This window comes from Apteryx mantelli, chromosome Z (assembly GCF_036417845.1).
Source record: "Apteryx mantelli isolate bAptMan1 chromosome Z, bAptMan1.hap1, whole genome shotgun sequence".
NCBI classification, from domain to species: Eukaryota; Metazoa; Chordata; class Aves; order Apterygiformes; family Apterygidae; genus Apteryx; species Apteryx mantelli.
The window spans coordinates 12,894,078-12,921,586 of NC_090020.1; the positions used below are offsets into that span (position 1 = coordinate 12,894,078).

Sequence of the window (27,509 nt, forward strand, 5' to 3'; positions counted from 1 at the left end):
GGCTGACCCGGCCCGGCCGCGACATGGCCGCCGGCCCCGGCCCGGCCCGCGGCGGCCTCTCCTTCCCCGCGGCCCTGCCGTTGCCATGGCAGCGCGGCAAAACCGGAAGCGGCCCGCGAGGCAGAGCGGAAGTGGGGGGCGAGGTCAGCCACGCGACCGCCCGGCTGGCACGCAGCGACCGCAGGGCCACAGCCCCGCCCCTCCGCCGCAGACCCCGCCCCCTCCGCCGCAAAACCCCCGCCCCCCGCCTCAAGCCCCGCCCCCGCCTCCTCAGCCACCGCCGTGGTGGGGCTAGCGCTGCAGCCGCGCGCGCCTGACGGGCCCAACGGTTCCGCAACGGTTCCGCAACGGTTCCGCGCGCCGCCCCGGGACGGGCTGTCGCGGCGGGTGGATGCCTGGCGCCTAGCGGGCACGGCCGGGGCAGAGACCCGCGGACGCCATGGGCTGCTGCAGCTCCGCCGCGCAGGTGAGCGGCCCGCGCCCGGGAGAGGCCCCGCCGCCCCGCCACGGCCCCCCTCACCCCGGTCCCGGACCTCCTTCCCGCCACGGCCCTGCCGGCCGCCCGCCCGCCGCGGCCGGGCTCCCCCCCACCTCCGCCCCGGGGTGGCTCCGCGCTGTGGCGTTGCTCCCCCCACCTCAGCTCCCCTTCCCTGAGCTGGGCACCCCCTGCCCTCCCATAGCCCACCCCCGCGTTGCCCCCACCTTCATCCTGCTCCGCTGTAGCCGTGCTTTCCCGCCCCCCCCACCGCATCACTGCTCTGCCGTGGCTGTGCCCCCTTGCCCCCCCCCCAGCCCTGCTCTGCCACAGGTGTCCTCCCCCCCATAGCCCTGCTGTGCCGTGGCTGTGCCCCCTTGCCCCCCCCCCCATAGCCCTGCTCTGCCACAGATGCCCTCCCCCCACCACAGTCCTTCTCTGCCGTGGCTGTGCCCCCCTTGACCCTCTGCCATAGCCCTGCTCTGCCACAGATGTCCTTCCCCCCATAGCTCTGCTGTGCCGTGGCTGTGCCCCCCTTGCCCTCGCCATAACCCTGCTCTGCCGTAGATGTCCTTCCCCCCCAATAGCCCTGCTCTGCCGTGACTGTGTCCTCCTTGCCCCCGTCATAACCCTGCTCTGCCACAGATGTCCTCCCTCTCATAGCCCTGCTCTCCCATGGCTGTGCTCCCCCATACTCCCCCTGTAGCCCTGCTCTCCTGTAACTGTGCATCCTCTTGCTCTCTCCTATAGCTCTGCTCCCCCTCGGGGCTGTGCACCCCCTTGCCCCCCACCAGAGCCCTGTTCCTCTGCACCACTAACCCATGCTTCCCCCCTTGCCATGCCCTGCTCCCCCCTCGCTCTGCCCTCTGTCCCCTGCATTGCTCTTCACCCCTTGCCGGGCTCTGCTTTCCCTATGGCTCTGCACCCCCTGCCCCTCCTTCTCTCCCTGCACCCCACCATAGCTTTGCACACTCTGCCATGCCCTGCCCTGCTCCCCTGCCATGGCTGCGCACCACTGACTCTCCCCTACTGCGCCTGCTGTGCTTTGCACACCCCTCCCACGGCTCTGCACTGCCTCATCCCCCCTACCCTGTCTCACTGCACCCCATTATAGCTCTGCACCTCCCTGCCCTTCCTTGTAGCTTCTCCTGCAGGGCGCCTTCTGCAATATCTCCCTGTGCCAGGAAGAGTAGCCATCTCCTGGGAGGCAACTTGCCGTGTGCGGGGCCTCCCCAGGTCCACTGCCTCTGGAAAAGGAGGTGGTCCTACATTGGTGTTAAGGAGTTTTACTCCCGATTTCAGTGACACTAATACCAGCCCCGTTCCCCCACCCAGCCCCATGAAGCCCAGATGCTTCCTTGCATCCTTTTCCCTGAGTGTGGTTGCCCCCATGTGCATCTGTGCTTTCTTATTTCTTAGCTTAGTTTTTCTTTCTTCCCCCTCCCTCCTTGCTCTCCTTTGCCCTTACCGACTCTCTTCCCCTGCCCGAGTGGTGCTGCTGCTAAGAAAGGCACAATCAGGAGCTCCACCCAGAGCTCCAGTTTGCAGCTCTGCTTCCCATTTTAACTTTCCCTTTGAACAACACAACTAGGACGGTATTGTTCTTTGCTTGGCTCCTTTCTGGAAGGACTAGGTGGAATGGTCATGACTAACACTACGGCTGTGCCTTGCTTGCTTGAAAATGTTAGTTTCCTTTGGCTGTGTGGTGGCAGAATCCAGTTTCCAGCAGACTGCTTATGCGGGAAAGTCCGTCTCTGCTGTCCCAGATGACTCATCACAGAGATGAGTTTTTGTAGCTCATCCTTCTGGCAGGCTTATATTTTTTTATTATTATAAGGATTATAAGGATTCTGTCCTTCCAGTGTAAAACACTGCAGAGAGCTGTCCAGTTGCAATAGGGAATATCCTTTGCATACAGCAAATTTTGCTGCAAAGAGGAAGGGAATGATCTGTATATATAAAGGAAATGGTTTTGAATCTCAGAGATCTGTGCCAAATGTTAGGGGAAAATTTTTAAATTCTTTGGTTGGTGAAGCACTGCAGTAGACTGCTAGGGGAGAGATTGAGGAGTTTGTATTGCTTGAGGTTTGCTAAGATACATGTTGGATGAACATCTGTCAGGAATGGCTTAAGTAGAGCTGATACAGGCTTGTAGCACTGAGAGTTAAGTTAGTGATATTTTTAGGTCTTTTCCAGCCTTATTTTCTGTAACTGTACAAATTGCTTTTTGTAGGTGTTTAATAGCCTCTTTATAGCTGTTTTTTTATGAATTTGTATTGCTGTTCCCTGTTATTATTTTTTTAAAGAAAAAGCAGTCTTATCTCTGGATACTGTTAGACCAAAAGCAGAATAAATAGAGGATTAGATGTTTACAATATTTGGCTTGTTCGTAGGTTTCAACTAACTGATTCTGTTTTTCAGTGAAATTTGTGTTCCCATTTCGGGGCTTGTGATGTTAATAGTACACTGCTGAATCTTTCCTTTAGGTTCCTTATGTGTGGTGGGATGTGGGATAGTAATTGAGCTTGGTATCCTTTATATATAACTGAAGTATAAAGAATGGTTGATTATCTAATTCCTTAACCATGAGCAGTTGTGTATCTCTTGAGGAAATCCAAATCAAAGGCTAGCTGCTGAATATTTTATCAGCAACAGTTTTGTCTAGTATATTGATTGCAGGAACCTTGTTACCAAACAGTACAGCATTACATTAGAGCCAAATGTCTCTCTTATCATCCCTTTATCATTAATAGATGTTGGGTTCCTCATTACCCTTGTCTTATACTATCACCCTCCATCATTCCTTCTTAAGCTTTCCTTGAGCAGGGTTTCATCAGATCTTCTTCTTCCATGTTGCCTCACTTGCTGCTTCTTGTTTATCCCAATTTAGCTGACAAGTTCAAGTGTCAAGATGGAGAGAGTCAAGAGATAGCAAGCACAAAAAGCTTGATGAATCTCAGACTTTGACACACAGTCTCTCCTCTTATCATGACTCCTCACCCTCATTCCTCATGATTTTGTTTTCCAAGTTGATTTTTCATTATATTCATTATTCAGCTCTCTTGTCTGTTTGATATTCATCTGCTGATCTTCATTTCTGTTTCTGAGAACGGTGGTTGCTTCTGCTTTGACTTTGCCAGCCGTGTCCGTATGTGTTCACTGCATCTCCAAGTCCCTTTCTCATAACTGCCACCTCATTTACAATAATGCATCTACCTGTGACTGGCTGTAGAATCAGGTAGATTTCTCTCATGTCTCCCTCCTAACTCTTATTTCTTCCTAAATCGTCCTTTTCCTTTTCTTTTTTTTTCTTTTTTCCAACGCATTTCTCAGTTCCTTTGTTTTGCAGGCTGTCTACAGCTTTGCCTTAAGCTCTTTCTGTATTTCTTTCCCTGCAGAGTCTGAAAGTTTTCAGGGAAGAAACTGATTAAAGTTGGAGTATTTACCTTTTCTCTTGCCTACTATTTACAGTGGTGGATTCTGCTGTTTGCTGCCTGTCTGTTCTTTCTACCTTCAACTGCTCGGCCTGCCCCCAAAGTCCCATTTGTTATATTTTTCTTTTTTTGCTCCCTATATGCATTTTTAACTTCTTGCTGCCATCTTTTTCCTTTTCCAGTTTTATTCTAACTTAAAACTGACAGTCAACCCTAGTCTGCTTTCCTTCTTTTCCAAACTTGTGGAACAGAAAATTTACATCTGTTGTCAAATATTTTCTCTTCTTTTTCCATATTTCTTCCTATTCTGTTTCCATGCTCTGCTGAAATGGCCTGCATTAAGCTCTCTACAGGCTTCTTTTGGCCAAGTTGCAAGGCTCCCACTCCTTTTTTTTTTTTTTTTTTACCCTCCTTGACCTCTGTTGCTTTTGATACTGTCAGTACTCCTCTACATCTTGATGTCTTATTCTCACTGGACTTATTCTCACTGCCCTCTTGTTATTCTTCATTGCCTTCTATTTTCTGATTATTGTTTCTTCTCTCCTGCTGTCTGTGCTTGTACTTCTAGGGTGTGGTTTTTTTCATTAACTTTGCATTTTTATCCTATTCTACCAAATTCTTCACTGTGAACTGTTATGAGTGGTTTTAACTTAAACTTAGTACAACCATACCAGGCTGTCTTATTTTCAATGTACTCATTCTTTGCTGTTGTTCTGCTGTGACTTTACCTGTTGAGACTTTAATCTGGAAGAATACTTTATTGTGTGTGTGTGGTTGGTTGGTTGGTTTGTTTGTTTGTTTGTTTTAATTTCAGTCTTATTTCATGCCTACTCCAAGTTATTTCACTTCTGGCACAGTATTTTCTTTGATCTGTCCTTGTTCTTTATCATTGCAACCAAAGTTCTTGTTTATCTGTTGTACCCTCTCACTGTTACAACTGAGCCATCCTCTTTTGTTCTTTAGGTGCTCGTGTTCTCTCTCCTTGTTTAGGCAGATTTTGCTGTAGCTTTTTGTGCTTCCTTTCCCTTGACTCTCTCCATCTTGAAGCTTGAACTTTTCAGAAAAACCTTATGCAAAGTTAACTGTGCCTTACTTTTCTTCTAAGAAAAGTCTGTGTACTCTTCATTAATTATGATGGACTGATTCTCCTAAAACTTCTGTTTCCTTGAAAGAGCCACTGCAGTTGTATGGCTGAAGTATAGTGACCTATTTGAGATGAAAATTTTATAAAGGAAAGGAGAGGGAAAAAAAGAAAAAGGAAAAACCCTGTCTGTCTCACTATGCTGTTGGTTTTTAATACCTTAATGTCAGTTTCTGTGCATTGTCTTCCATTACAGTGTTTGTATTCTCAGTTTCTTAAGGTGGGTGCTTCTGTTTGGGTGCATCTGTTACATTGTGGCTCTTCTGTGAAGCTCTAAAAACCTGTTGCATGGGTTCTGCTTACTTTTGCTGAGTAGGAAGATTGCTAAAGGTAAAAGTAGAAGAAACACTGAAACTCTCTGTAACTAGGTGAATTCAGATTCATTCAGTGCACCAAAGCTTAAAGTTTTCCGTGGATTTTGATAAAACTTTTTTTTTTTCTTCGCTCTCTTTTGGAAGTGACTGTTACTTCCTAAATGTTAAAGTCTTTTGAGCAAGTAGTGCTGAAGCTCAGAATTGATAGAATAATCAAATTTATTTTAGTGTTTACTTGAAGAAAAATGGAGTTTGTGGTTGAGGCAATATTCTCTTTCCTTTTTTTCCACTTCTCTCTCTTTTCTCTGTAGGATTTTCTGTTATCTCACAGTACTAGTCCATGATTAACTGGCTTTGTAGGAGAAACTCTAAGAGTTCATCACTCCCCTGTCACTGTAACTGTGTGGCCCTGCTAGAAGTCTGATTGATTGAAGTAATCCATGCAGGGTTTGATTTTTTTGTTCTTTTTTCAAGCAAGCAAACTTTTTTTACAGTTTAACTCAGATTGCTCCATTGGTTTATATCTGGTTTATAACTCAGCTTCACTGAAGTTCCATTGTTATTTCGGGGGAACACAAATTCATGGCTCATGAAAGGGACCAAGCTGTGGGAAGAAGCACACCTTCTTAAGATACTTTCTCTTGGAATAGTTTAATATGGAATCCCTTCTCCCTCCCTTCATGCTCTTCCACAGTTGAATCCTTTGACAGAACTCTCAAAGTCATTGATTACATTTAAAAGGCATTTGCTTCTGCATGACATTACAGAAAACAAAGCAGTTTACTGAGTTCTTATTGTTTGTGCTGGAAATGAGAAAGCTTGTGGTATACTTTTTTACAGCTTTCTATGTCATTAGCTTAATCTAAGGTATTTGTGTCAGGAGCTTGAAATCTTCTTGAAAATTTGATCCACGAATGAGATAACACAGATCTTATTCTTGATGGTTTTAGCAGTAGCCTTTGTTTTACAAGACTAAAAGAATCTCCTATTATAAAAGGCGATGAAAACAGACCATGCAATAACTATCCCTCAAACAGCTGCTGTTAAAGAATGCAAAATAAATCTGTCTTTCCTAACTTTCTACAAATTTTCATATTTCTGATGAAATTAAAGTCTCTTGTGAGCTGTTATGAACAATATATATCATTACTCACTTCAACTTTAGCTTCAGTTGTCAGATGTTCTTGCAGGCAAATGTCTGAATACAAGGAACTCAAACCGTGCCCATTTCACTATGGGCATGGTATGTTCAAGGCAGATGACCAGTTAAGTGGTAGTGTTGACAAGCAGAAACAGAATCAGTTGTGAACTCTGCTTGCAAGAGCTAGAAAGCTTAATTTTCCGTTCAACACTTTAACAGTAGATGAAGCTGCCATTTTAGTCCCTGGCACATAATCCTAATATGAAGCATGAAGCATACAAGCAGTGTCCAAGAACAGTGTTAGAGTCAAGCATCCCACTAAGTTACTCAGTTTACTTTTTTTGGTGTTTCTGATCTGTGAGCTCCATCCTCTTCCTGTGAAGCGCCAAGTTTATTTTTTAAAAAATGGTGTTACAGGCAACTGCACAACCTGTGCAAATAATTCCTTTTGATCTTAGTGTAGAAGAGGTGTTCTAACTACATAGCTACTTGTATTTTTTTTTCATTTTTTTCAAATTCTTTGAGGTTTTTGCCACTGAGCTCTAGCTACTTCTGTAGTTTATATTATCTTTCAGTTGTGTGTCAGGTCTTAAAAGCTTTAAGTTACAGTATTTCCTTTTCTTTCTTAGGTTATTCTAAGGGTGACCTTTTTAGCACTTCAAGAACAAAGTTGGGGTTAAGGTATAGTGGTCCATACTTCTTCTTACCAGAGGATTTTTTTTTTTTTTTTTGTAAAGTGAGATTATTAAAAAAAAAATCGAAATCATGTTGCATCATTAAGAGTGAATGTTGGATTAAAAGTTTATGCTATTGTAATCTAACTGGTATCTAGAATGTTGTCAACCATAGATCAGTATCATGAAACTGACCGCTTTTATTTTTCCTTGGTGAAGAAATTATACCTTTTCTTGTCATATAGTGAAGCTGTCAACTCTCTTTATGCAGTTGTTTATTCTGAAGGCAAGCTTTATACTAACTGCTGCTATGCATGTGTTTTTCTCCTTTGGACTAATTGTAATTTTTGTTCCCTTGAAGTTGCTTCGGTTGTTTCTTTTGTGACCCTTAGAACTTGCAAACCAGCTCAATAGAAACTGTATGTTTGTTATTGTGTTTGAATCTTTCTCACTTGAAGAAGCTAGGAAATCCTGTGTAATTCTTATGCCTTGGTCCTAAAAGCAGGTTAGGTAGAGTGTAGCCAAATGGGCTCTACCCACTGACTAAACCAATTGCTGATTGATAGCTCTGTTTGATGAAACAGTAGACAAAGCTTTTTTGTGTGTACATTTTAGGGTACAATTTTGTGTTGGTGAATATATGACAGTTCTTCTAGGTCTTCCAGTGACTCTAAACTTTCACAGATTTAAAAAGTAAACAATATTCATTACATTTGATGGCTTCTTATCTTCAGTAACCACTCTTTTTTTTTTATCTTCTAGAAGAGCAGATCCAAGCTTCTAATATAGAATAGCAGTGTACAGTAGTATGGAAACAGCCTTAAGAATGCTTATATACATACTTGAGAGGAAAAAAAGAGGAAAAATTTAAATCTTTCATTTTGAAGTTCAGCTTTAAAAGATCATATTGCTAGAGTAAGGTGGGATGTCAAGGCAGATAGAATGAAGTAACTGATTTTTGATGACTTGTTTTAATAAATGTGATGTACTTAAGCAGGCCTATGTTTACCACAAGTATGAATTTAAGCCCTGAGATGACTTCTTTATTTGGAGTTTTTGCTCTTGCTGCTTTCCAGATACATTGCTTAACTGAGGAAGAGAACTCTGAATATCATTTTCAGATCTGTAGAAGCAAAACAAGAGACCCAATAAAATATTTTGTTCAAGGTCATGATAATCTTGTCATGGAAATGCTTTGTCAGACTCCCTCTAGTTTGTTATGAAGAACGGCAAAATAATTGCCTACTTCTAAGGAAGTATGTTTGTGTAATAATTTAAGGGTTTGATACATTATTTCCCTTTCTATTCTGCTCCCACCCTTTCTTCTATAAAGCAGGCAGGACCTTCTTAGAGTAGGTTCTTATTAATCTAATACTCTTTCAGTGTCCTCGGGCACTGTGCTCTTATAATAGTCCTGAGCAGTTTTTATTCTTGTCATGCTAGAATTTTAGACCTGTAAGTCAGTTTGTTTTTTTTTTTTTTTAAAAAGGCATGTAAACTTTTTTTTTTCCCCCTTAAAAGTAAGACCAAAGTTGTCTTGATCTTTGTTGAGGAAACAGAAGAGGTTCTGGGTAGTTTTAATAGTGCTGTTGATAGCCTTCAAATATGGTTGAGTATGTGTATTGATTTCTCAGTTTTTGGCATAGCTCTGGCTTTATATGGCCAATGAGTGCAAGAGTTGTTTCCCCAGTGTTCAGTGTGTTGTCACAAGTTTTCTCCAGTACTGTGTTTGTGTTGACACATGCTAGTATGAGCTAACTTCACAGAACTCTCAGCCAAGTAGAAGGCCTTTGCCTTTGAAAGGTGGAAAGCCTTTCTGCAAAGATTGTAAATGCCAGATGAATGCATGATTTCATGTTTTTCTGTTGCTTTTGTATATATTTTTGGTAGATTTTCCTTATTAGTCTTTAGTACTGATTAGTGCACCATCCTTGAGGGATGTGGGATTGTTTCTGATACTGGATATTAGTCATTCTGTGACTTTTGAACCAACATCAGTTCAGCAAGAGAGAGAATAAAGAAATTATGGAAACTTATAGTGGAAGCAATAAAACATAGTAATTAAACTCCTCCTTTGGAACACAACTGACGGTTCTCAAAACATTCTAAGGATGTTTTTATAGGAAAATTATGAGTCTAGATGGGATTTCTTATTTCTTTTTGCTTATTTCTTTTCAGTATTACTCGCTTCCCTTGACAAACTTGTTTGAATGAAGGATGCTCTTCAAAAGATTACTAAGCAAAATGCTGCACGGGTCTACAGTATATGGCAAGGTCATTATTTTTCACAGCAGTATTGTGCTGGCCACAAGGTCTTACAAGAACTGTGATGTTGGTTTTGAGTTCTAACTTTGGAAACTTTAAAAGGATGAAAAAGTTCTTTGTCTGGAGAAAATTACTCATCATACATGAAGGGATTGCCTGGAAGCAGGGGCAGCATTTTCTGTGGAATGTCCTTCATCTTCTGTGGAAACCTCTAATTTGAGGGTTCTGTTGTGCCATTTTTCCTCTACTAATGTCATATTGTGACAAAGATAACATATATTTGGAAGTTAAGTGCATGTTATAGTTGGATAATGTTTTACTAGTACAAGTCTTGAAAATACTGTGTAATTTAGGACTTGCAAAATCTCATAGTGAGAATAGAATCTGAGAATCTGTTAAGCAGATTGATGTACAAATGGATTCAATATAGATGAAACAACTTTGTAGGTGCAAAATGTCTTTAAAAGTGAACTGTTTCTTTTGGCATGGCTCCTTTGTCTTAAAGATTAAGAATCGTGGAAATACCAAACACACATTGAAATAGATATTTTGACCATCTGAAAAATATTGCTGTGATATTTATGTGCAATGTCTGTATTTATTTCTGCTTTCAAATAAGCACCTACAGTAGGTAATGAAAAAATAAACATTTTCAGGGTTAGATTGAGCTTTTCTCTGCAGATGGCCTTATTTGTAAGCTTTAAAATATCATCAGGTGTGCTGATCATGTCAGCTTTTGATTTAATCAGCTGTGCTATGTTTCAAGATAAATTTAAGTTGTAGGATCTTTATGGTGGAAGCAAAGGAATAAAGGCATTTTAGAAACAATGTTTAATATGAATTGACTGTAAAGATGAGTGGAAGATGATATGCAACACATTAACCATATGACAGATTCATAAGTGAAGTCTCTGAGTATGAATTTTTGAGGTAAATATCTTTGTATTACACTATCAAGAAATGTATTAATTCCTGGAAATGTTGGCTTATGTGCTCTAAATTTTATTTAAATAATGTTGAAAACTCATAAATATTGTGCAAAGAGTAGGAGAACATAAGTGAAGTAGCACATGTGGAAGCCTTTCATTAATAGTGTGCTTAGTCTGTGAAGAGAAGCACAGCATAAATTCCTTATGCTTTCGTGAATAATTTCAAAGTAGTATTACACCACTAGAAAACTTCTTCTTTTCCCAGCAGAAACTCTAATTTTTGTACTTATGAAGAACAGATGCATCTTTCCAGTGGAGAAGGCCTCAGAGAACAAGTGGTGATGTGGTGTGTGTAGCCCCCATTTAGGGCTAAAGCCCTAAATATATAAAGCCCTAAAGCCTAGGGATTTGTGTACCTATGTAAAGTTCTATCATGTGGCTCTGAGTCCAGAACTTTGACTGATGCTTGCTTTGCAGTATATTGGAAAATAAAGCATTTTTGAATGAGATTGAAGCAGAAATGCCATGAAAATGGGCTTTAGACACAACTGTGTTTTGCATTTTCTGAAATATTGTCCCTTTTGAAAAGGCTTGGAGGTGTTCATGTCGACTTGTTATCCAGAGCATGGAATAGAGGACCCATGCGAAGAACGGTGTATATTATTTTCTTTTCTTTACAGAAATAAGTGCCACTTATGGTTGTATTTCCTAACTCTTTAATAAAATTACAGTCATGAGTTCACTTGCACCTGGAAGTGGGAGATCTAGCTTCAGTCCTCCAGGTCTGGGGGACTTCAAGCACCTTCTCTACCTCCCAGGAGAATTCTCTAATTGGGAGGATGTTTGGCTTTTGGAGTAGGAGCAGTAGTTCTCTTCCCCAAAGGTAGCTTCAGGCCAACTCTACACTAAGGATTTCTTTCATGTGCTTATGAAGATATTTTTATCAGTACAGTGGGGTTCATTTTTCCAGGGAACTGGTCTAGTATTGTAGAAGTCTGAGTTTGCTGGTGCATATTGCTGCCCTAATAATGGAGGAATGCCAATAGATTGGCTTATAATAAATCAAGTGTAACGTGAACCTGAGAACTGGAATCCATGTTGCGAGGCCTGCAGCAAGCTGCTGTTTGGTATTTTGTCTAAACAATGAGTAATGCGTAGGAAGTCTGTAGGTAATGCTGAGTGTTTTAACTAGGGCAGGTTTGCACAGTGTTCCTAGAATTCATGATGCAATAAACTGAAGGGTTTCTTTAACAAATTATAAGATGATTGAGATTTGATGAGGTTGTGTACTGCAGATAGTCTTAATCCTTTGGGACTTTGTTTTGGGCACTTAAGCACACTGCATTCACAGCATGAAGATTTTATATATGGAGCTGGTTTACTTGAGATGTTTCTTTTTTCTCACACAAGTGTATGTGTGAGGGGAGGTGAGTATTTTTTTTAGGAACCGAGTCATCCATTCTTCAGAGTCATAGAAGATACTAGAATAATTATAGACTTCATTCTCCTTAGAAGTAACAAACAGGACCTTTGTGTTGGCACTATCAGGGACTCTAGCCTCTTTATTATTAGTGAAGGTTTTAAATGCCCATGTCTCTTCTCTCTCCCTCAGTATGAATTTTTCTGTGCTGTTTCTTTAACAGGCTAAAAGTTGTTTTGTGTTTTCAGATAAAAACATTATATAATTTGCTAGATCTTAATTTTATATTCTGATGTTTTACACACTTGGTCAGATCAGTCATTGCCTACTAAATCATCTGTGCATGTAGAGAAATACTCTGTTTTTCATGAAGTAGTTACTGGGTCATGGTGTTTATAGAATGACACGCTTATTCTAGACCTGCAACTGATACTGCTTTTTTTTTTCCTTAACTGTTTTGTGGTCAACATGTAATTCCAGATGTAGCAGATTGATCATGTTATTCCTTACAGTCTAACATTCATATTGCAAGAAGAGAATTCACTGATTACTTCATTTGATGATGTCAAAATGGCTACAGTGGCTTATGGAATAGGGGACTTTTTATATGATTTTAGGATGCTTCTAGTTTATTCTAACCAGGAACCTAAACTATTAATGCTTAGAGTCAGGACTCATCTCTTCTGTTTGTTCAGGTCCTTCAGTTGGGTTCTGTTTCAGAGAAGTCAAGGGAGTTTCATAAGGACAATATAGAGTTGCTGCTAGTTCTTTTCTTAAACAGCTGAATAATGTAGAAAGGTGTGCAGTATCTTGAACAGTGAAATGCCATGTTCTCTGGTAAAAGGGAGAATTGCACTCTGAGCAACTTCTGTGGGAATCCACAGGGAAAAATTCCACTTGAGGAAACTTTTTTTGGTAGACTGGTAAGTTATGATTCCTCTTTTTTTAAAGGTGGCATGCTTCATGGTAAAGGCCAGCGCATGAGTGGGACTGTTCTTTAGCAACGTATCCTTACATAAGATGTGTAAAATGACTGAAGAATCAGCTCCTTAGGGGGTCATTAGGAAATACTGACAAATGTTTCAAAAACTTTTTTTTGGCAGGAAGGGGATGTTTCAATTGCATGTGAAGTTGAAGTGTTTAAACTGAGCATGTAGGACAGGTTGTGGACTGAACGATTTTTTGGCAGCAACCTCTTTAACCTGGCTGCCTTGTTTCCTGAGGAGAACTCAGAAATGAACCAGGTCTTAGATGTCAATTGTGTTGTGTGCAATATTGCAATGAAACCAGCAATTCTGGAAAGCCATCAGACCTACCCTGTAGATGTAGAAAGACTCTGTGTGTACTAATTGTGCTTTTAGAATAAACTGAATGCTATCAGTTGAATAACTGGTGCTTTGGAAAGTTATGAGAATCAGCCTTCTTCCTGGAAAAGGTATGGCCATTTCCCACAAAAGATCACGATTGGAATGAGTATTCTTTTCTGCCTCCAAGCACTGTATATTAATGCCAGGTGTACAGTGTGGCTGTTTGCATTGTCTCCTACATAGATAAATAGCTACACAGTCATTTTTGAATTCCTTGAGTTACAAATACATGCAGAGCTTCCAACAAGAGTCTTTCCTATTTACTCTCCTACGTTCAGCTATGGTCACATACATTCTGAATCCAGATGTTAGATCAAGGTCATAGAACAGCAAGGAATTTAAAGGGGACATAATTAGATGAATGTGGTTCTCTGGAGGATGTTTTATGTGATTTTAAACTGCCACATCAGTAACAATGTCCCTGAGGATTTTTAAAAGCACAATGAAAACTATCCTTCAATTTAAAAGAAAAATAAACCTGAAATACTTGCTATGCAAAATTTTCAGAACTCTTAGCATTACTGAAATTGATTAGAACTGATAACAGAATAAATACTCCAAGTTTTTTTTTTTTTTTTTTGTGATTCTCAGCAGAGAGGAAAAAATAAATGAATTTAAGGTATTTGAATAGCTTAGTTATGTAATCCTTTTATAACAATTCAAACTGCTAGTAACTTGCATTAAAAAAAAAAATAAATCCTTGACACAGATCACACACACTTCATTTCTTTAGGAAACTACTTGTCCTTCTCCAAATAATTTTTAAACTCATTTATCTAACTGCAGCCAATTTTACAGTGATAGTTAATTCAAAGCTATTGCATTCCTATGAGCTTAATGAAGTAAGTGGTCAGAATGAGGTCAAAAAAGGGGCTGTAGCAAAAGCTAAATTATTCTTAGATATCAGAGAACCTAAGGAACAGAAACCATCAGGAATTGTTCTATTCCTTGAAGAACTCTGATCGTAACTTTCACTCCGTTAGAAGTGAGAATCTAAGTGCAGTATGTAGAAAGTCCAAAGAAAACCAAACTTCGGTAGTTCCATGACTTCCAGAACTGTTTCATGCTAGATTTTGTGCTTAGAAAAACAAAATGAACTTATATCTACTGAAAAGGATAGTCACTTTGGCAGTAGCTTCTGAATCTAACTTCATAAATGGCTGTCAGAGCTCTTGTGTAGATGTGATTTAGAATACCTGAAACAAATCTTTGCCATCCAGGGAATTTAAGGTGACTTCTAATATAAAGGTTTATAGATCTTGTACAGAAACCATTTTGCTGAACAAACTGGAATTCAGCTATTCGTGTCCCAGTGTTTGTAATTGACATCATAACAGGAGGAAAGCAAGGGTTTTGTGGAAGGAAGCTGAATCTTAAACTTTCTTAAATTTTCTAATTTGACATCATAATGGTTTTAGAAAAGATCCATGTAAAGGGCTTGCATTTCCTGTGGTGACTGAGATACTTGAAGCTTGGAAGGTGGATTTAGTATAGAAGGGAGTGTAAGGGCTAAAAGATGAGGCATGCGCCATGTGTTGATGAGGGCCGGCTAGAGTGGGGGAGTATGCAGTATTTACAAAAAGGTTGAATAATTACTGAATTTGAAATAAAAGCATGGTGAAAGCAGGTGGTGAAGTTGCAATATACCAGATATGTGCCTGACTGTATTGTAAACCAGGAATTGTCCACCAGACCGTTCAGAAGAGGAGTGAAATCATTAGTGGTCTAAAAAGTTGCATTATTAAAGCATGCAATCAGCTGCTACAGGGGGAACGAACCAACTGCTTAAGTGCCTTGTTATGCTTGTTTCTAAAAAAATCTTTGGAATCTGGGCCTGCAGCTTTGTAAAGAGATGAGTCAAAATACCTTTTTTGTATTCAACATTGAATAAAAAAAGTGGTTCATTTCTAAGTGTATAAAATATGATTGCTCATTCTCAATGCCTGCAAATGGGTAACTGGATGTTTTGCAACGTCATCATGCTGTGTTAGAATCAGGTTGAAAGAAAAAGGAAACTATTACAAATAAAAGAATTGATTGCTTTTTAAGAGGGAATATCAAAATGATTTGTATGTATCTCAGTGTTTCAACTTTTCTGTCTTATTTTCTGATATTTTTTACTTGAAATGGCATTAAAGTAAAAGCTGAAGTAGAATATTGAGTCACTGTTTCATCTGCATGTCATGTCTTATGTAGCATTATTATCAAGAAGCAGTGAACAGTTTGTCCTGGTTTTGGACCTTCCAGGAATTCTGAACATTTTCGTTTGGAAGCCTTCTCTTGAGCCAGAATGGCATAGCTCAAATATTTGATATCTCATGAAGTTTAATTCAGCTTGACTTTGCTGAAAGTGGATAGTGCTTTAACATTTTGTCTTTTCATGGTTTTCTTAACACTGAGTTTGATGGTCCTGGAATTAGATTAGTAGTTTGGAAGATTGCTCTTCCTCATGACTACTGAATCTTCCTGTGGAATTTCTGTGGGACCCCTCCATTCTTGGTCTTTCCTGAGACTTATTTTTGGCTCAGAAATGTGATTTTTGTGTCTGTAGTCTTTTTACATGCCATATCTTTGTACTTTTTTGTAAACTTATGTTTGGGTTGCACTCTGGCTGGGATAGGTGAGTGTTTGTATGATTGTCTTCTGTACTCTTATTTCAGCTGACAATGAAAGTACCTACTGGTTTTATGCTATGCTAATAACTGTTTAAAGCAGTGAATAAAGCATGGTGTTTTAAAGTATATGGGAGAGTTCTAAATTCAGGCCCACTGCTTGGTGCTGCAAAGACATTTTTTGGAAGAGGAGAGAGAAAAAAAATTGAGGATTTTTCCAGATTTTTAAGTGATCGGATGCAATGAATACCACGAACATGGTCCCTTTTTATTTTGCACTTGCATTTAGGGACTCTCACTTGCGACCATTTAGCTCTGTAATTAAACTAAAAAAGCCAACAGCTAGCCTGCTGGCATTCTTCGCGCTTTTCTGCAAAAATTAGCTTTCTTTAAGGACCTCTGTCCTCTCAAACTCATACCTGAGATTTCAATTGTGAAGCTTAAGTTTAGATACCAAACTTTCTAGGTATGGAGCTAAGGTGTAATTGTGAAATTGTGGCACCTAGCAATTCTGATTTGTCTTTGAGAAGCATTGAGTCTGCAGAGCATTCTGAAAACTGGGTTATATAGATGGCAAAGTGAACACGTGCAATGTGTTTCTGAACACATTCATTTGGATTCTTGAGTAAATAATTCTTAACCCTTAAAATTAGCACCCTGGAGCTGCTATGGACAGCAAAAGAGTTTCCAGACTCTAAGTCCTATCTTGGAGAGTGTTCTGTTGCCTACTCTCCACTTTGGCTGATAGCACTCCTGATCCTCTGTGCTGCCATGCCTGTGCACAGGTGGACCCTGTGCTTTGTTAGGGGCAACAGTATCAACAAGTAGCATAGAATATACAACAAAAGCTCTATTTTAAGAGAAAATTTACATTGAATCTAAAAACTAAAAAATATATATTTTCCTCTGTTTTATCCATATGCTCCTTTCATCAGCAAATATTGAAGGATTCTTAATCTGTCTAGAAGAAAGGCCAAAATCAGTAGAACTGCCGATTAAGGATAGTAGGCAAATCATGTCAGCTAAAATATTGATAATACTTCAGTTTACAATGGAAACAAAGCATAGTTTCCAGACTGCAAAACAAACTACATTTTTTAGACCTTGTATTGACCATAGATTAACAATTTGTTTTGCTTGAGCATGAATATTAAGGTCCGATTAAGGATCTCAGGCGGTAGAGTGGGCTGGGAGTAGGACTAAGCCACTGGAGAGAGACAGACGCCAGCATCAAAGATCCAGTGAAGGTGAAGGGGTGTGAAGCTCAGGGAGGAAACTTCAGTGGGAATCCAGAGTATAAGGAAATGACTGAGAAGAAAACACCAAATAGCTATTGGCAGCTAGCTTAGGTTGTAGCAAGGTCTGGAGGGAAGTTGTGAGCCTACTGGAATGAATAGGGCACAGTTATAAAGATGTATCACTTGCTATCTTGTTGTTATGCTGGGTGGTTAAAATATGTGTTGTTAAGTATCCAGTGAAACCACTTTTGAGTTGCCTCAAAGAGTACTTATTGTTCAGAATATCTTCCTTAATGCTGTTGTGTTTCTGGAAATAAAAACCTATGTTTTGGAGTCAAGTAAAGACTATGGGCATAGATTGAATTCCTCTCTCTGTAACCTTCTAACTACCTGTTACACCATGTCTTTTCAAGTTTCTTTTTGGAATATGAATTGCAGGCCACTTGGTAGGTGAAATGGATTACTTATGGTAACTGTGACTCGTCAGACATCCTAAATCCTTGTCAGAGCTGTTCCAGAGGATGTCCGGTGGCCTTTAAAAATCCAATTAAAAGATTTTATTTGCGGATGGTACAGAGGGGATTTAAAAAAAAAAATACCACCCTATGCATCTTATTGCTGCTTCTTCTGTCAAGGGCAGTCTACTCTTAAGGTGCAGTTACAGCTGAAATTTATCTCTGTGCTGTTTGTAAATAAAAGTAAATCCCTAATGAATCCAGGGTTCTTGGAGTGAATTTAGGAATACTGAGCATGAAGCTTTACACAGTCTGTGCAATTCTGATTATGCTAATTATAACAATATAAATGTCACAATCTTCCTGTAAATGTTAAGTTTGAACAGTGTGTTAGTTCTAAGTGCAAACTTGCCAGGATCAAAAGACAGTTTTGTTGAATGAGCATAGTAGAGTGCATAATGTGACCTTTTAACACCTCTCCCTAGTGATTAATGAGTAAAATAAAAAGAAGTTTGACTGTTCAGAGCCCAGAGTGAATTTGTGCAGCTAGAATTAAAAATATTAAGTGGGACCTCCTTAATATAAGACTGCAAATGTGGCATGGAATTCCCTAATGCAAAGTCCTAGTGCTTAGAAAACTGTGCTTTTTGATGTCATATTGTCACAGCTGCAACCAGAACAACTTCTTCCACTAGAAACCTTTCAAACTAAAGAGGTGCTGTTGGCACCTTGACTTCAGAATGTTCTGTTCCTCCTACTTCCTGCATGTAAGGATGCCTTACAGTGGCTGGAACTGATGTGGGTATCCTCTACATAGTAAGTTCAGCATATACACAAATATACTTCCTGTATATCTTTTCAGATGTTGCCTTTTTTTTTTTTTTTTTTTTAAAGCCCAGGAGTGCCATAGCTCTTGTCTGCAAATTAAGTTGTTTAGTTGCTTTATCTCAGCTCAGACTCTAACTGAATAAGGTCAGCCAGCCAACACCTTTCAAAAAAGCACTGATTCCCAGAGAGCTTTTCTTTTTTTCTGTCATACCTCACTGATTAGAGGACTTGTACATGCAGCTTGGACTAATACAGGAAAAACTTAAATAAGAGGAAGAAATTACCAGTGTGGTGAAACTTCAGTCTGCAACTACAGTTTTATTTCATTAGAGAAGTTGCATGCAGGATTTCATTTATATTTTATCTAGCTTGTAGTTTTCTAATGATATTGTTTGTAAAAGTTGCTTTATGATTGTGACTTAACTAAAAACAAAGTCATAGATACCCAAAACCAACTCAATAACTTCACAAGAGTTACATACTGTAGCATTTTTTTTAATTTAAAAAAATTAGCAAAAAATAGGCCCTGGAGATAGTGGTTGGATGGAATGTCAGTACTGAATTAAAATAAAAGCTGTTGATGTTAGCTACCTTGTCAACTAAGTTTTTAAGATACTTCAGAGTCTTGAGTGGAAGAAGAAATATAAAATTTGATAGATTGTCCTTTCTGGTTCTGTCTTGAAGATGGATGTTCTGTACCCTCACCACATCAATCTCCTTGTCCTCCCCAAGTACAAAAACAATGTGCATGTTTTCAGGATCCTGGTAGAAATATATGAATAGTAGGTATCTGAAAACTAATTAAAGGTCTTTGTGCAATATAAATAGCTCTAATAAAGAATTTCATTACAGTTACCGGTTTTTAGTACAGCAGTTAGTTCTGTGCTACAGCCAATGTTCATTCTTGCCTCAAAACCTTTCCTAGATGGCAAAATGACCATTTCTAGTAGACTTCAATTATTTTAGCAGTGTAAGCAGACTTCAGAAATTTTATGTCATAAACAGTAGACTATTTGAATTGCTTATAACCACCTCTTTATACTTAGCAATAGAGCCTCCCTCCTTCAATGTTTTAACCTTGTAAGTACAAGACTTTCCTTTCTGGCACCTAAGCCATACTGATTCAGGATTTCTTTGCTGAAGTGTTAAACTCAACTGCCTCTTATTGGCAGACAGAGAACTATTACTTCAGCAGCAATTTATTTCATCCTTTCTACAAGCACTATACTTGCTAATATTGCCAATAATATTTTAAGATTTATAAGCTTTTGCAAAGCCTAACCTTTTATCCTTCTTGGAAAGCACATTACTGGAAGGAAGCTATGGAAGAGTGCAATAACAGCTATTGTTGATTCAATGTCTTTAGCTTCTCTTTTCCGCTAAAACTAGAAAAATAGCTGAACTGAACCTTCACTGTTCCTGTCTGTTTTCTGAATAAATATTTTTTGTTGATCTATCTTCCAGTGGATGCACTTTTGAAATGTCTTTCATAACATGTTTTAGATAAACTTTTTCAGGTATATCTGAGTTTAAAGATAACCCCTGCTCTATGTTAATGCCCTGGAGAACCATTTTCTGCATTTTTTTTCTTTTATGAGTAGAAGACACTGAATTGAATAAACATTGTTAACCCCATCTCTCTCTCCTCTTCTCATCCAAGAGCTCCAAGCGAGAGTGGAAACCACTGGAGGATCACAGCTGCACAGATGTGCCATGGCTACTCCTGTTCATCCTCTTCTGCATAGGAATGGTGTGTAAAACAAAGAATTCTGCAAATGTTATGTAGTTGGAGAGTTTGCATTCACTAGAAAAAGGTTTTAAAACTGTGTATTTAGTAGCTTAGTCAGGGTCAAGGTATATTAGTATAGGAACTGTCAGCTGTGAAACAGAAAAGGGTTTTATTTTAGTAGTGTGTACAGATCAAAGACCTTTGGGAAGGATTCAGAATTTGCTGTTTGTGCCACTTCTTGCTTCAGCTCCCATTCTTCTGAAACATTAGTTTCATTTTGAAGTGATTTCTAGCCATACAAGGTACCGGTTGGCTTATGTTCCTTATGGAACTGCAGATGCCCTGAAAATGGTAGCTTTGAGCCTGGTAAACAGTTGTGTTAATAGCAATAGACTTGTAGCTCAGAAACAAAGATTTTAAACATCAAACTGTTGAGCACATTCTACTTAGATGCTCAGTAGAAGCACCTCCTATTAGCAACCTTATTCTGAATGCTAAGGTGCTTCCCATTCCATCTGAGATATCCCTGCCTTGTATGTTGAAACTCTAACCTTTCTCAAGATAATTTCACAATGCTATGCACTTTATGTCTTGGGGGCTTGTTTGTTTTTTAATATACAGGTTAGTGAAAACTAGAAATAGACTGTCACAGTTTCTTTTTGTCTTGTATTGTTTAATGGACCTATGTATGCTGTTCTTCCTAAATGCAGAATGTCTGTCACTGTCTTGTGCTGCTGTGTTGCAAGTAGTAGGCCTAAAGAATTTGGAATTTATATGCTATCAGCTTTCTTTCTCTGTTTTCTCTTTCTTTTCTCTGTTTTTTGGAATTCTTATTCCATTGATAAAATTGATTTTCCTTTCTCATTTCCCCAAAGTGTTTGTCATTGGCTATGCTTTCAATGCAAAGATACTAACGTTTTGTTTAAATCTTACTAATTATGTTCTCACTATAACATGTGAGTATATTAAAGTCATAAAATGCACAGTATTATCTGAAACATGCTGTCTTTATGGTTGCTTTTTCCTGCCACTGTTGTTGATGTTCTCTGGTAACTCAGTCTATACCTACCTGCTGCCCACAATTATAAATTTGTCTGTTGTGATTTAGTGTCCCAGATTTTTCCTGCCTAAGCAATATAATATGCAGAGCAATCATGCTACTCAGTCAAATAGAGTGTTACTTACTGTCCTAGATTACTTCACTTGAAGGATGAGGTAGCACCATGGGTCAGGAGGTTGTGGTAGCACTGTATAGAATAGATTAGAAGGGGGAAGAATCATGTGATCTCACTCTGCCCTGTGTGTAAGGAAAAAAATTCTTGAACAAGCTGAGAACGTGAATACTACTGTATGTAAAATGCAGAGTAGTATGTCCTTTACAGGGATCCAAGAAATTGAAAGTAAGTGCTGTAAATCAGCTTTAATTATTACTTGTGCCTTTTGTTCCCTCTGCCCTTGTTTTCACTTTGAGTATTAAGTCTATAATTACATTAGAACATTGTCAAAAAAAAGATAATAACCCACCTATTATTTGGAGTGTCTCTACAGTAATAAGGTAATCTTGGGTGCTTCCATCCTAGGTCACCCTGTTGTATTTTCAGACCTTTAAAACCACCCATATTTTGACTGTTCCATGCTGATTATTACCTGTTGTCGTCATCTTGCATGATCCTGTTGCTGCCATCTGTTGCTCCACACATTTGTCTCAACCGTTTACTCTGCTTCCCATTCTCAAATCTTAGCTTGCAGCTCATCTGTAAAAGCAGTTCACTGAGGGTACTGGAGCAAGCCTGCGATTCATTTCTGCCTGTCAGTGGTAGAGAGCTCATGATATTTTGGGGGCACATTCTTCTGGTCATCTCATCACTGCCTTGAACCTGGTTTTGCTAGTGTAAGATCTTTGAAAGCTCATGGTGAGACGCACCTGACATGGGACATTTCCTACATTGCTCTGTCTATGGCCTTTTCCATTCTCCTGCTCCTTATTTCTTTTCTTTGCTGCATTTAAACTTCAGCATCTGGAACTTTAGTGGCCTTGACCTGGCCACTTCCTTCTTTTGCTTTAGAAGATTTCCTTAAAAAGCATTTACATCAGATAGACCTCTTCATTCTAGCTCAACTTTGTAAGCACTTATTTTGAATGAAAAAAAATTCCTAAAGCCTGAAAATCCAGACTTTCTGGAATTTTTTCAGATGCATACTAATCCTCGACAATTCTAGCTCTGCTTGTAGCTTTCCTTCACTGCCTGTCCTTGGCCCTTCTGCTGCTTCATGCACCACTTGGTTAGGATATGACTCTCAAAAAGCACCTGGAAGATTCTTAACTCTGCTCAGATAATACGTTATGTTAGAGATCTGAATCCTTGGTTTGCCTTGTATTTAAACTCATAATTGCACAATAGCTCTTGGTGGATTGTCCTTGTCTTTCTTTTCTTGATGTGAAAGATTTTTTTTTTTTAAGAAGCTGTGCTTAGAAACAAATGAATTAAGCTGACTTTTCCCTAATGACAAACGAAGTATTACTAAACTATGTTTTTTCTCCCCCAGGGTTTTATTTGTGGCTTTTCAATAGCTACAGGAGCAGCTGCAAGACTGCTCTCAGGATATGACAGTTATGGAAATATCTGTGGACAGAAAAATGTCAAGGTGGAGGGAATAGTCAACAGTGGTTTGGACCTCACACAGAAGAAGTAAGTGTGTGCTTCTATTACATCATTCTGTAGGCTAGGAAAGGCAAAATCTTTCTTCTTTTGGGAGAGGTTTACAATAAAATGAGAAAAGGAATATGTTAACTTTCCCTGTTGGTCCTTGTCGTCTCTTCTCACCTAGGTAATAACAGTGGTACTTGTAGAAGGTATGTTGATAGATGTGTAATCGGAGTACAGCTAGGTCACTGAGGAGTTTCCCTTTCTTGACATCAGCTTTAACGTAAGAAACTATACCAGACCACTTAGGAACTTTGTTAGTTAGGATTTCAGGTATGACAAATATTCTCAAATTTGGGAGCAGGCCTCTGTAGACCTCCATCTGTGTAGAAATGGTTTGATTTTATGCTCATTTTCTTCCACTGAGTTTAGTGGGATCTGGGATGTATTCAGCACATTAAGATGAGACTTTAAAACTTGAACTGTTAACATATAGATGGCTATATAAAGGTGGCTTCTGGAGAAAAGGCACGCAACTTTAAAGCAGCACACAACTCTTATTAAGCAGTGTCCTGTGAGACCTAACCCTTATAGGTCTAAACAAGCACACGTATTCCCTATCTATGATGTGGAAAAAATGACATACTCTAAGTGTAGTAGTTAGTATTGGAGCTGAATAGCCAGAATTCTGGATTGAAGGATTGAAAATCTAGTAAAGGTCTGAAGTTCTACTTGCCAGTCAATGCTTAGAATACATCTGTACAATTTGGATGGCTTTGGAAAGTGGACTATTTAATCTGTAACCTTAGAACAGCATAGAGGTATTAGTTTACAAAAAAAGAATGCTTCTTTCACCATTCTGTTATTTTAACTCTAAATCAATTAACTTTTAAGTTAAAAAGTCTTTAACTCCTGAGAGTGATGTTCTTTTACTTCACACTTTACTTTGACTAGCAGAAAATTCTTAATGTGTGCAGATTATTTGGAGGGACACTTGTCTAAAATCTGTTTATTTTGAGCTACCATTATAGAATTTTCCGAAGTATCTGATTTAAGATTCAACGTGACTAGGTAACTGGTGTGTTATCAGAAGAATTTAAATGAAATAAAATAGCCAGAAACTTTTACAGATTTCTTCTGTGAAAAGAATCCTTTCTTTATCTGATTATAGCTTCCATGAGGATCAAAAGGCTTAAAACTTATGCAGGATAACATGCCTGTTTTTCTATACGAACATTTTAAATTCTTTTAAAAATCAGCTATATTCAGTACATTATTGTGTTGTGAGAGGAAATGTAAATTTTAAAGTTACTGTTTTAAACCTCTTTACCTTTAGAAAGAAATGTTGCCTGATTTTGTGCATGTGGAGACAAAGGATTCCAAGAAGTAATCAAGAAACTCAAGGCACCTCATTCAGACATAGCAAACAGCAGTGTAACAGTTCATCCTTTAAACTCCAGAGTACCCATGTGACCAAAATCAGGCATGAGGATGCACCTAGGATTGCTAAGCATTTTCTCTTTGTAAAGGCATGATTGAAAAACAGCGAATAAAAATTGAGAATGTCTTCAACACTTAACATAGAACTTGTTGCCAGAAGATACTGTTAAGCCAAAGTCTAAAGAAGGTTTCAAAGGATTATATTTTTCTAATAAAGGTATCTTGCTTTGAGACATGACTTGAGCAAATGAATGGATATGCTCATCTATTTGGCTGAGAGCAAGAGGAAGCCTTCTGCCAAGGCAGTTTATTCTGTAAGTGTTCACAGTGAAGTGTCTGGTACAGTCCAGGGTAACCAGCTTTGACAGAGGACATTCCTTATGTAAAGCAAGTGATCCTCTCCAGTCTTATACACCCTGTGGTTTTAAATTTGTCTGGATCTTTTTTTTTTTCTTTTTTTTCCCCAGAAGAAGTTCGAGTGCTAGCATATGTCTCTAGCAGATGAAGTTCCTGCAGAGTCTGAGAGGCAGTTCATGGAACTAGTTCATGCTACTTTATAGGAGTGCTTTTATAGACAGTCTGAAAAAATAAATTATTCTTACTGCCATTATTTCAGGTCTTGTAGAGAAAGGGAGGGCTTTAAGCTCTGCAAATGCAGTTCTAGAAACCTGAAATTATTTTCATTTGATTCTGCTTTCAGGGTAACTAATTTCCCAGGCCAAGGCAGAAAAACTAAATCATCTGTAAAAATACTGTTTTCTTCCTTGGCAAGCCATAGAAACTGTAATGAGGAAGTGAAATTTGCATGATCTTTGTGGATGTGGAAAATCTGGGTGGAAAGGTGAGGAGCAAGGGTCCTCACAGTGGCATGATTTGATAAGTGTACATCAGTTATGCTGAAACTAGTGAGACTAAATGTTGTGGAGGAGTTTTTTACAACTTGATCTTGTCAACAAAAAGTTAATCAGCTATGTTTTTATGTTGCTAACAAAACACAGTACAGATTTAATAGGACGTGTTCTGAAATAGGAACCACAACTGTAGTCCAGTCCTGGTAACACATTCTTCTTAAACCTATCTGCTTTAAGTAGGCTGTTTGTATTTCAAGTTTTGGCAGTGCAAGGGATTAAAAATGGCCTTTGACATGATGGAGTACTTTGCAAATAAAATGATGATCACAGCAGTCAAATACAAGTTCATGAATGCCAGTTCAGTCTGGATTTTGATCAGTGATATTTTGCTACCTGGCCAGAATTCAGTTTGTATTATTCCTTCAGGTACAAAAAGACATGTACATGCCACTACAGAGAAGAGTTAGAGTGGCATTCAACCCTAATAAATGCCTTTGGGTTGCTCAGGAGAAGGTTTGATTTCAGGTAGCAGGAAAAATTGGGGAGAATTTACAGCATGCGTGCTGAGAAGTTGGGTAAGTCAAGCTCTGTATGCCTTACACGTAATTGGTATAGACTGGATGATCATTAAATTCACTTCTCCATTATTGCAGTAAGATGACTGCAGATCACAGTGAACAACTGTTCTGCAGAGTGCTCATTTGACTATGAAGAGATACCTTGAGGGCTGACAGAAAAATCAATGACTTTGGCAAATATAAGAATATACAGAATAGTTGAAGGCAAGATAGACTTGTACATACAGTAAGTTGCCACAGTTGCTTAAAGTTACTGTTCATACTTCTAGAATCAAGGGTATGTGGAGAACAAAACAGTGCTTTGTCTTCCAATTCTTTTAGGGATAGAGGAGGTTGCTGTATTTCTCATGGGCATGAATAAGTAATTGTCCTCTTGTTCAATAAGGTACCAGTCAAGAGTGGTAACTGTTGTTATTTTTTTATCCCTGGTTGTATTGAAATTGTATTTTGAATTACTTCCACAGAAATGTGGATTTTTCTTTTAGAATTTTTTTTTTAAAAAGTAACATTTTGAAATGTAAACTTGAAACAGTAGTTAAGTGTAAGGAAGGTTATCTGATGCATATGTAAAAAAAAATTCTTGTTATTCATTTTGAAAAGTTGTACCAAAGTCTGTTTTGAATTACATACCTCAGGATGGGCAACTTGCTGCTAACGTTATACTCTGATACCCTGACTTGTGAAAAGTCACTCTTTCCCCCTTTCCCTAGAAGTATAAGAATTGGCTTAAAATTAAATGTAAGCTTAGCATTTCAGGTATTTATTATGGCTAGAGAAAAGTAACATATTCAAAATTGCATGCAGTTATTTTTACCTCAAGTAATTTTCATCATGCCATGTTTCAGAGGATGTTTTGGCATCTAGCTTGTTAATGCCAAATCCTGCATTGTTTTCCCTAGACTTCTGTCAGTAGTATGAAGTAGCATCTGCATGAATTTGCTTTCATGGAGAGAAAGCCATAACAAGACTGTCTGGTCATCACTGGTATTGTACTGATTAGTATCAACACAAAGGTATTTTCTTTGAAGTGAAGGGAAAATGTGGAATTAATGGCTTGTTAATAACATAGTTATCTTGACTATGTCTGAAGGATAATCATCTTTATTTTGTGTTTGCTTCCTGGACTTTTATTGTTTGCAGAGTTCTCCAGTGTTTAGTATTATTTATCAAATAAACAAAACAAAACAAAAAACAGAAATACTACAGGATAATCTTCCTAGACAATATTTTGTCAATAGGAAATATTTTAAGAATGCTGCTTAAGTCTGTTACTCTATTGCAGTTAATATAGATGGCATGGGGTTTGATGGAGTTTCAGGAAGTAAGATAGCTTGGAGGCTAAGGACTGAGTAATTGTGCTGCATAGTAATAATTCTTGTACACTGAGACTGGATAATAGAGCAGTCTTTCTGTGGGGGAAGGTTGGACCGTAATTACCACATAGGCTGAAAATGTGTGGGTAGGAAGTAAATGCTAACCATTACGCACAAGGCCAAGTTGTGTGATATATGTGATCTTTTCCTAGTGTCTGTATTGTGATTTTTTTTAACAAGATTTGTTCTGGTTGTTTAAAAATAGATTTATGGTTTGACATTTTTACATTCTCTGTGGAGATCTGTTATAAATGTGGCCTTAAAAGTGTTATCTCTAAAGTGTGTAGCATCAAACATTTGGGGGCATTGTCTTTTTTCCTCGTGACACTTTTTGTCATAGCAGGAGATTCTCCTTAAAAGTTTTGATACAACGAACTAAATAAAGCATTAATCTATTCGAATACTATATTTTATTTTTATTGGTGTTCTAACAAAGAAATATTCTCAGAGTTACAGCAACTGCAGATATCTCTGCCAGTATACTTAATGTTGTGTAACTATATTATAACTTGAAATAAATTTTCTGGGATCAAAAGGGATTTTTATTGATTATGGAATAAATTCTCACCGTGAGGATTACTAAAATAAACAAAAAATACC

At 38.8% G+C, this 27,509-nt stretch overlaps 1 protein-coding gene across 2 annotated transcripts in view; it reads left to right on the top strand.

Annotated features, from left to right (window-relative positions):
* The first annotated feature begins 326 nt into the window (after positions 1-326).
* Positions 327-27,509, top strand: part of SLC44A1 (solute carrier family 44 member 1) — a 70,462-nt gene continuing 43,279 nt past the window's right edge. For both annotated transcript variants that reach the window (XM_067316682.1, XM_067316681.1), the window contains exons 1-3: positions 327-466; positions 19,954-20,043; positions 22,570-22,712. In XM_067316682.1, the coding sequence (XP_067172783.1) occupies positions 440-466; positions 19,954-20,043; positions 22,570-22,712 (260 nt within the window). In that variant the 5' untranslated portion in view covers positions 327-439. The remainder of the gene's footprint in view (positions 467-19,953; positions 20,044-22,569; positions 22,713-27,509) is intronic.